Here is a 10,453-nt window from a genome sequence, read left to right as displayed (position 1 = left end):
AAAAGTTCATTAATCAAAAAACCAACTCTTTCTTTCATCAACTGTTTTTTAAATCTTAATTTCATAGTTTTTGTCTCTCCCTTCAATTATTACCTGTTTTCTACTGAATTTGGTGTCGGTTTGGTCTTTTTTTAAGTACCAGAGATGTAAAGTTAGATTATTTATTTGATGTCTTTCAAACTGAATGACATGAATTTTCCCCTTAGACCTGCATTTATACTTTTGTAGAGATTTTGATAAATTGTTTCACTAATCTCATATATTGCTCTGTATTTTCTAATTTCTCACCTGATTAATTCTGCTATCCATTTATCATTCAAAGGCACATTATATAATCTCCAGGTCTTATTATAGTTTCTGAATTTAATGTATCATTGATTTTTAATTTTATTACATTAAGGTATGCTTGTGTAAACATACCATAGTGAATCTCATCACCACATACATTCACAAGACAGCAACTTTAAAACTACTTAATGAAGAAAGAAAGATCAGTGGAGTAGAGGGAAGGAAATGGAGGATTATAAGGGGGGCAAGTAGGGGAAGTACTGGTGACTGAATTAGAATAAATTATATTTATGCTTTTATAATTATGTCAAAATGAACTCTCTTGTCATGCATATCTAAAACGAATGCACACAAATAAAAACTATTTAGAATCCTTAAGAAACAAAGACAACTAAAGGAATGCACAAGCTTTTCAATCAAATAATAGCAAAAAATTCCAAACTTTAGGAATGAAATTGAAATTCAAATGCAAGGTATATTTAGAATCCTGAATCAGAAAGATTTAAAAAATCAACTTTAAAATAAAAATGCCCAAAAAATATAATAAGGATATAGTTTTAAAAGCCACAAGAGAAGAATACAGATCACATTTACAGGCAAGACAATCAGGATTTCAACTGATTTTCTTGCCCAGACAGTAAAAACAGGTGTCCAAGAAGAATATCATGCTGAGAAAAACTACCTATCAAGCTTGAAGATGAAATAAAAGTTTTCCATGACAAGAAGAAATAAAAACAATTCACAGAGACTAAGCTTGTATTCCTAAATTATATGTTGAAATATTTCATCCCAGAAATGAAAATGAAATGAAAAATAGAAATCACAACCATCCTAGGATCCAATTCTACTAGAAGAAAGTCAATTGTAAGAATCAAATCTGAATTAACCATTAGAAATAAATCAAATTGGTAGAAAATACAAATCATCTCTCTATAATAATATTGAATATAAATGGTCTAAGCATTCTAGTGGAAGACTTGGATTGGCAGAGTGGTTTTACAAGAAACAAAACAAAACAACAACAAACCACCCTCAAGAGATTCACCTTAAAGACAAAGATACCCACAGAGTGAAGGTGAAAGGGTGGAAGAGATATGTGAAGAAAACAGAACCAAAAGCAAGCAGGCATTGCTACTCATATCAAAGTAGATTTTAAGCCAAAAATGATCAGGAGATACACTTTCTGCTTATTAAAGAAATCATCCAAAGAGAAAGATTATGATTGTAAGTATTTATGATCCAAATGTTGATGTTCATATGTAGATAAAACACATCTTTTCAATATGACAAATTAAATAGACCACATAATACACTACTGGGTGACTTAACATGCTTTCTCCAATAGATAAGTTATCTAGATATAAACTAGGTAATGACTCTTCAGAACTAAAAATGCTTTTAGTCACATGAACCTAGCAGACATCTGTAGAACATTTCATTCACTGGAAACTGAATTCATTTTTTCTTGGAGGCACGTGGAACCAATTCTAAAATAGATCATAATATTGGGCATAAGTCAAGTCTTTGTTAATAATCAGCTTACATCTCAGGTAGACACTCCTACTCATGGATAAGACCATGTCTGCCAGATGAGGCTTTCCTTTTCCTTATTACATTTTGCGTAACTACTAGATGTATAAAGGAAAGTCAACATGTAAGGACCAAGAGGTGTCAGTCATTCTTAGCAAATGTTAGAGGATAATTTTAATTACATTTATTTTGGGAAAAAATTTTCAGTTTATTTTTGTGGAATGGCCTGGAATGTTTGTAAGCTGAAAGATCATGTTTTGTAGTACAGGATAAGCAATTATGTATTAATTTAATTTCAGCTGTATGTAGGAAGCTTTTTTTTCATCTTTTATTCTGAAGGACCATTTTTCTGGCCATAGCAGGTCATCCAGCCTCCAGATACCAAGAATAGAGGGTTCCCTTTGTTGCTGGCATCTCATAAGGGCCATTCGGAAGACACCAATAATGGTCACACTGAAGCTTGCAGCCCAGGGGCTGGTTCTGAGTAGTTCACATCCAGAATGGTGAAAGTAAAGTCTGTGGAGTATTAGAATCTGCACTCTAAGAGTGGAAATTATGAAAGTCCCTGAGAACAGAAATCCAGCAAAAATGGATAATTCCCAGGAACAAGGGATGGGATCAAACCTAAAGCACCCACCTACAGAGATTCAAAGGCCAGCCAAGACTAAATTCCAACAACCAGAACATCTGAATTAGAACTCTACCTCACCTCCTCTACTGGAGTACACAATTTTCTAGCAATCCCCAATCTATTTTATTCTATACTGGGAAACAGCAAGATAAGAGCTACAACTTTGGATCCTAGCCACAACAGCTGACTATGACCCAAGACTTGGACTTAACACCCCAGCCCCCAGTTAGTGAAAGGACAAAAATCCATCCTTGCCAGTGCTTTATCTGCCTTGGCAGAAACAAACCCTTTATTTCCCACTAAGTTTTTAAAATTTATTTCATATATTAAACCATTTTAAAAAATTTTTTTCAACTTAATTTAGTCTTTCTTTACTTTTTAAATTCTGCATTGTGTGTGTGTGTGTGTGTGTGTGTGTGTGTGTGCTTTTGCTCTACTTCTCACAGGTTCAAGTATATCTATATACATATATATGTGTTCAAATATATGTTTGTGTATGTTTGAATAGATATGTGTATTATATATATATATATATATATATATATATATATATATATATATATATATAGTGATTTTCTTTCTCTTTGATTGCTTTCTTCTTTACCCATTTACTAGGTAACCATGGTTTGATATAGGTGTGGTACAATTATTGGTGGGATTGAGTTGTAATAATGTAAACTTATTTCTGTGTTCCAAACTTGGCTTTTGTTCCTCTTACTGCACTGTCTTCACTCTATTCCCCCAGTAATAACTATTTTTTTCTGTTTTTTCTCTGCCTCTCTTTTAATATTTTATTTCTTTAAGTTATTTTTTCTCCCTTTTTAACAACCATTATCTGCTTCCTATCTCTACCCCTCCTCTGTACACTTTTCACAAATTCCAAACTTTCTTTTGCCTTCCTGCCCTATCTTCTTTACAATTAACAAACTATAATTCCAGTATCTGAAAAAATTATATAGTCTATGTAATTCCTACCCCATACATGTTGTTGGCCTTATAAATACATTGGATGATGTGGTAGATTCCTGCTGTTGAATGTCTGATCTAGTTCACAGTTTCCCATTGCTAGTGATGATGTTAAATGCTGACCTCACCATTCCTACATAGGTGGCAATTTGTATTATAGATGTCATAGTAGACACAAAACATTTATTCTAATGAACACTTTTTTGTGTCATCTCTAGCTGAGGCTCATACACAGTCATTCCTCCTACAGATGGGCACAGAGCTGTGATCAGCTTTCTGAAGGACTTATTCTGGTTCTATGTAATCTATCACCTAAAGCTTCCTGATAAAAGTGACCTGGCACCTGGTTTATTCTGAAAGGTCAGGACCCTCATGATATCTTAGGTAGAGAAGAGAAGAAGTCATTCCAAATTCTGCAAAGCACGATAAAGAGTGGTGAAGGCCTTAGAGGAAGGCATTTTTTGTGTATGTGTTAAATCTATCTTTATTAGTTCATTTCATATAGAGGCTTTAAAGTCCAATAAGATTTCTTAGAAAACTTTCTGCAAAATCAACTTTAGGAGGCTCTATTGGAAAATCCCCACCCTGTGTGCACCTGGCAGATAATCAGACAATATTTTATAACATCAGACTCACTTTATAATGGTCTTTATTCAAGAATCACTTTGGTTCAACGGAGGAGTTTGTAGGGAGAACATCTGTGCTTCAGTGAATGCTGCATGACCTGGGCTCTGCAGGACCCTCCCCCTTGGTCCCCAACTCCTACCCTAGGACCTGGTGTGCTCTTGAGTACATCTTCAAATCTCTGTGATTCAGTTACTCACAGCCCTGGGTGTGAGGCCACGTATTATGATCCCAGCGCTTGTTCTATGGCATGCTCCTTGATTGGATGCTGCAAGGACAATTGACCAGAAATTGCATTGGCGGCTGTGTGTAATCTGCTTAGCTACTGCTGGAGTATATAGACATGGTAACTGCTTCTTGCTTGATCTCTGGAGGTCTTGATTCATGACTCCAAAGCCACAAACTCCTCTACCCTGTTACATGCAAATAATTTGTCAAAGAATTCATAAAAGAGAATGGCATTATTTTATCCCCATGAAAGAATGAACATTTTTCCATATTATATTGCAAGGAGAATAATTAGAGCTGTAATAATGGTGAATTCTAGGAACCACTTCAACTTATTTATTTCTGCAAGTATTAAAACTAACTTTTACAAGGAAAACAAATGGCTATTTTTAAGAGTTTGGAGTACAATTGTTTATCCCAAGAAGAGGGAACAGAGAACAGAGAAAACAAGGCACATTAGGTCCTAAAGGAGAGAACTGCAAATTACCAAAAGGTACTAACTTTAGTTGACACTGGCCACATGTGACATTGGGACACTTGATATTTGAAAAGTTCAAGTTGCTATGGTTTATATACTTGACACAACGCTGAGAAAAATTAGAATAAAATGATATATACAAGCACAGTAATAATTCATGTAAGATATGTACAAATGATAAATATCAATAAGAGTACCAATATTGTATAAATATTACTCTATGAAACAACATACTATATATAATATAGTATAATATGAAATTAATTGATTGATAATATTCATATTAATTGTAACATTTTAACAAAATATAAATAATTATTATAGTTATATATAGTAATCAATATAACATCTAATGAATTTTAACTGATGAATATCTCAGTAGAAATCTAGTTATATGTGTGGATCATATTATACATCTAAAGGTCAGCATTGCTCTAGAGAGTTACAGTCTTCAAAAAATATAAAAGCAATGCAGAGAAGCAGGAATAGCCATTCTCATTTTTTCCTGGAGGAGAGCATCCCCCACACTCTCCTCATGGCCCCTAGCACCTCCTTGTTCCTCAGGCTGTAGACAATGGGATTGAGCATGGGGGTGAGGATGGTGTAGAAGACAGCCAGGTTCTTATCTTCTGTTGGTGAGCGGACATTCTTGGGCCGGAGATAAGTGTAGACAAAAGGAGCATAGTAAAATGTCACCATGGTTAAATGTGTGGAGCAGGTGGTGAAGGCCTTTCTTCTTCCCTCTTTTGAGCGCATGTGGAAGACAGCAAAAAGGACCCGTCCATAGGAGGCCGTGATGCCAAGGAAAGGAAGGAGGAGAAATAGGCCTGTACTTAAAAACCGAATGTACTCAAAGATCCAGGTGTCCATACAGACCAGAGGCATCATGGATGGGACCTCACAGAAGAAATGATTGATGGCCCTAGACCTGCAATAAGGAAGATGAAGGGTATAGGTGGTATATGCCAGAGAGTGAATGGACCCCAGTATCCAGGTTCCTGTGATCATCTTCAAACACTTTCTTTTACTCATGCGGACAGGATAGTGGAGGGGGTGGCAGATGGCCACAAAGCGGTCATAGGCCATAGAGGCCAGGAGTAAGCCTTCAGAACAGGCAATGGTTATAAAGAAGAACATTTGCACACCACAGCCCAGGAAAGAGATGCTCCTCTGGCCAGAGAGGAAGTTGTATGCCATCTTAGGGACAATGGAGGAGATGTACATCAGGTCCATGAGGGAGAGCTGGCTGAGGAGAAAGTACATGGGGGTGTGGAGCCTGGGGTCCAAGAAGATGAGGGCAGTTATTCCGGAGTTCCCCATCAAGGCAAGAACAAATGCAAATATAATAAGGAACAAAAGAAGAAGGCCAGTTTGGTTTGGGGGTAATAGCCCCAACAACATAAAATCCTTTGAAGTTTGGTTCCATTTCTCCATGAAAACACACTCCTTTAATTTCTTTGAAATGTAAACAAAATAAGAACTTAGCCTGAAATAAAACAGAAAAGGAAAAGAAAAAGAAATCATCTTTATTAGTGTTTGTAAAGAAGGGATTAATTTTTCTCCAACAGTGTAGCTTTTGTTGAATTGATTTTGAGACCTAAACTTAGTGTTCCAGTCCCAGTTCTCTCAGGTAACCATCTCAGCAAGTCATAGAGAGATGTATATCTTATGTCTTAAGATATAAACTCGAGTACCATTTGTGTCAAACCCAGTGAGGTAGCTGGAGCCTTCCTGCCTGCTGACTCCTAGCAGGAGCATTCCTAGGACTATGCACCAGGCTCAGCCCCGAGGAAGCCAGGATCCTGCTTTCCAAGCTCCCCAACTCAGCACTCAGGTTCACCACAGACATGGCCTGTGGGGCACAGAAGTGCCCTGTGTGCTTGAGTCTGCATCCTCAGTGACCTCGCCTCCTCCACACCTTTAGTGCCTGCTCTCCCCTCCCCACTGGCACTGCTGCAGCTGAGTAAGCCAGGGTCTTCTCCCAGAGCTGTGCTGCTCACCTCCTAAACAGAAGCTGCTCTGATGGCCCTTAAAATGGGTCACCACCCAAAAGCCTTGTTCTTCAACATAATTTTTTTTGTGTGTCCTGTAAGATCTACCATAATTATAATGTGCTCTCTGATAGTTTCTCTTTCCTCCATATTTCTACTTGCTTATCCCCTATGAATTCTAAATCAATCATAGAAATTCATGCATATGTTTTCTTTTCTTCATATAAGAAATAATACATGATAAAAGTGACAGATCAAATAATGTGCAAAGTAGTTTTCCCCAGTTTTTTTTAACATGCAGAATTTAATTTGACTTATTTATACAAACATGGAGTGCATCTTTTTCTAATTAAGATTCCAGTCTTATGGTTGTACATCTTGTGGACTTTCACTATGGTATATTCATATGTGAACATAGCAGCCTTAGGCCAGATTCATTCCACATCTTTCCTATTCCTTTCTTTCTACCTTGACTTGGTTCACTTTTGTCTAAGGCACCAAACTTCTATTCTTCCTCTGCCCCCTTGCTGTGAGTTAGTATTTGCATACAGAGAGTACATCTGTTCCAGGGATTGCCTTATTTCACTTAGCACAATATCTCCACTTCCATCCATTTACTGGCAAAACTCACCATTTTTTTTCAGAGCACCATTTAGAATCTGCACGGTAGAGAAAAATATAGCATGACTATAGATAAGGGAGACACACACTCAGATATTCTTGTTTCTATAGGAATCTTGGATGTACCGGCTTTGTTTACTAGTCTTCTTATTATATCACTTATTATAATGTATTCATAGCCCAAATTCTGTAAATTCAGGCATTAATGACATCATTTTAAAAATATGAACGAAATAATTTACTGATGTGAATAATTACATTTTCAAATTAAGTCATCTTAGGTAACATACTATGAGCCTATGTGCCTACTTCTTAAACATTTGCTGATCCCTTAGAAAATGCTTAATCTGTATCCCACAATTCACTCAATTCAATTTGTGTTAGTCTTGATCTCCTTTAGAGATCATGCCTAATTACATTTTTGAGAGGAGGTAGGAGCACATGGATCTTGGGCTTTTGGTTTTATCTCCCTGTGCTGAAGTTTAATTCTCACCCAGTACAGGCAGGAGGGTGGGATCTTATGCTGAGCTGTGCAAGTAGGAAGCATGTGAGAAGTGGTGCCTTAGGAATTATAGCTAACGAGTTTGAATTCTCATCTTCAGAGTTAATCATTAAAGTAAAAGGCATTAATCATTTAGAGTGAAAATCAAAGTTAGATAAAATGAGCAAAATTCCCTTCCTAAATAATATTGTTTTGCATTTTGTGCCCATGCTGTTACTTGGGAATTCATACCTGTATCTTCACTCTGTAGAGCCTCTCTTTACTCTTTGTGTCATTCCAGTTCTGGCTCTTATTCTTTCTATCAATATTCTCCCAAATATTCAGGAATTGTGATTTATATTTCCAGTCTATGTGTTTTGACATCTTCATTCATCTAGACTTGGTATGAGATTTTCCATTTTATATGTTTGTATTTTTCCACCTTAAAGAAATATTGACTACACATCCTGTCCAAACTATTAATCTGGATAGTCATCTTGCATTATCAATTTTTCAAAAGAAAGAAAAGCTATTAAGGGTTTGATGCCATCATTCACATTTAATAACTTAAAATGAATTGCCCTACATATACCTCTGGTAAAAATAAATGAAAGTGGAAAATGAGTTTATTGGGAAAATGTGAAGGCATGTTGATAGTTGTCTAATTGACAAATGCCAATAGGTAAATATACATGGAGCACAGAATCACAAGATGTCAGGAGCCCAACTGGAGCACAGAATCACAAGACAACAGGAAAGTTGGGTGATTGACTTCCTAACTTTATGAACAAAATCCATGACCTCATAGAGAGGATAAACACAAGATCCTCAGCATGTGCCACATTTGGTTCTTCAAATTATGGATTGATTAATGGCAGTGTTCCTGGCTATTGACTTGATTTAATGGTTAACATAGACAACATTCCACACTCTGGATCTCATAGCTAGTGGGTGACATAGACAACAGAGTAGCAGCTCAAATGAATGCTGTGAGGTATGTGCACATTAGTAATAGCAAGAATGATAGAGCAGGGAGAAAGGACAGAGGGACAGCTGGGCAGCAGCATTGAGGAAGCCACTCCAAGGAGGTGCTGTTAGAGCCCTCAGGCTCTAGACCACTCTGCACAGACTAAAGAGCAGGGCCAGCACTGGGGGGGGAGCCTGCCTGGGTCATCAGGACAGCAGCAGACCAAGAAGGCTCTGGAGACTCAGGCCCCAGGGCAAGTGTGCAGGAGGAGTGAGGACTTAGACTCTGCTCTGGACCAGGTGAGAGGCCAATGAGTTTGACATGGGGTCAGGTCTCCTTCTGGAGCTCACACAGGAGGCTCTGGTTGACAAGAGAGCTGAGAGGAGGAGCCCACAGCAGAAATGGGGCAGTGGGCAATGAGGACATCTGGGACTACCTGGGTTTAGCAAAGGAAGCCAAGCATGCCAGGGACCCCTGAGGTCTGAGCACATCAGCAAACTGGGTGCTGCTTAGAGACTGGGGGGACCCATTGAATCTTCTGTCTCTGCCCCCTGACTCAGGGGCTATTGCATAGTAGGCTCTCAGAAGTTTTGCTGATTAACTGAACCAAGTAATAGCCTCAGAGTAAATTAATATAAGAGTTCAAACTAATGAAATGTCAGTATATATTTTTTTGGGGGGGGATCAGTCTATAGTATCTGTGCTTTGAAAAACAGGACATGAAAGTTGCCTGTGGTACTTTCCCCCTTCGTTTAATCATCCAGGTTAAATTTCAGAGGAATAAAGATGTCAGCATAGCTGGTAGTACCAAGATCTGTATACACAGTCTCCTGCAAGTTTATGTCTTCCATGGTCCAGTCATTTGTTAGGAATACTTATATTTGTATTGAAAGTATCACATACAGAGAGTTAAAAGATGTTCATGGTGATTGGTATATTAATTTCTTTTTACATTGATTGAAACCATATGATAAGAAAACCTTACCACCCAAATATCTTCTAGTTTAAGCTAATACAAATTAACTTATCACAATAATAGTATTTTGACTTACATTTTGTAATATTCTTGAGACTGGGGTTTGAGAGAAAAAGTTGTTTTTATTTACAACATTCCCACCAAATAGTCCATTGAATTCTTTAAAATGTTTAAACCCCAAGCTGTGCTGACACTCTGTCAAGCTAAACAACTAGGTCCTGTCACTGAGCAGCTGGCCTGGATCTCACCCAGCACTCCTGATGTGACAAGTCAAAGGCAGCAGGAGGGAGTTCTCAGAACACACTCAGTGCCCACGGCTCCCACCTCTAGTATTATCTTATGCTGAACTCTCAGAGCTCCTCACCTTGAGAGCTGCTTCCTTATTGCTTTGCTCAGTCATCTCCCTCTGCTCTTCCTTTGTTCCAGTAAAACAGACTCAAACATGCCACACTTACTTCTGGAGAGTGGGACAGAAGGAAGAACTGCTGCCTCTGATGCACAGAGCCTTCCTCCTTCAAGCCTTACATGTCCTTCTTCCTCTAATGGATCCCCAGGGTCCAAGCCCAAGGGAGAGAAACTTGGTCGTTTCACCTGACTTTGCTAGCTTCAAGGTGAACTTGGTTGAAGTGTGGAATAAATCAGCCAACCTACTCAGCTGTCACTCTCTCCTGC

At 37.9% G+C, this 10,453-nt stretch overlaps 1 protein-coding gene across 1 annotated transcript; it reads right to left on the bottom strand.

The window, feature by feature from the left end:
• Positions 1-5,240: 5,240 nt before the first annotated feature.
• On the bottom strand, positions 5,241-6,179 carry LOC143387916 (olfactory receptor 2L13-like). The gene has a single exon (XM_076842013.2). It carries the CDS (start codon positions 6,177-6,179, stop codon positions 5,241-5,243), a length of 939 nt encoding a protein of 312 aa, XP_076698128.2.
• Between the last annotated feature and the right edge of the window lie 4,274 nt (positions 6,180-10,453).

The sequence above is a fragment of the Callospermophilus lateralis genome, unplaced genomic scaffold (genome assembly GCF_048772815.1).
Source record: "Callospermophilus lateralis isolate mCalLat2 unplaced genomic scaffold, mCalLat2.hap1 Scaffold_10767, whole genome shotgun sequence".
Taxonomy (NCBI): Eukaryota; Metazoa; Chordata; class Mammalia; order Rodentia; family Sciuridae; genus Callospermophilus; species Callospermophilus lateralis.
This window is presented reverse-complemented; position numbering and strand designations above follow the sequence as displayed.

What these genes read in the sequence shown, in the direction of transcription:
- LOC143387916 (XM_076842013.2), bottom strand. Translation starts at nt 6,179, where the DNA reads ATGGAGAAATGGAACCAAACTTCAAAGGATTTTATGTTGTTGGGGCTA.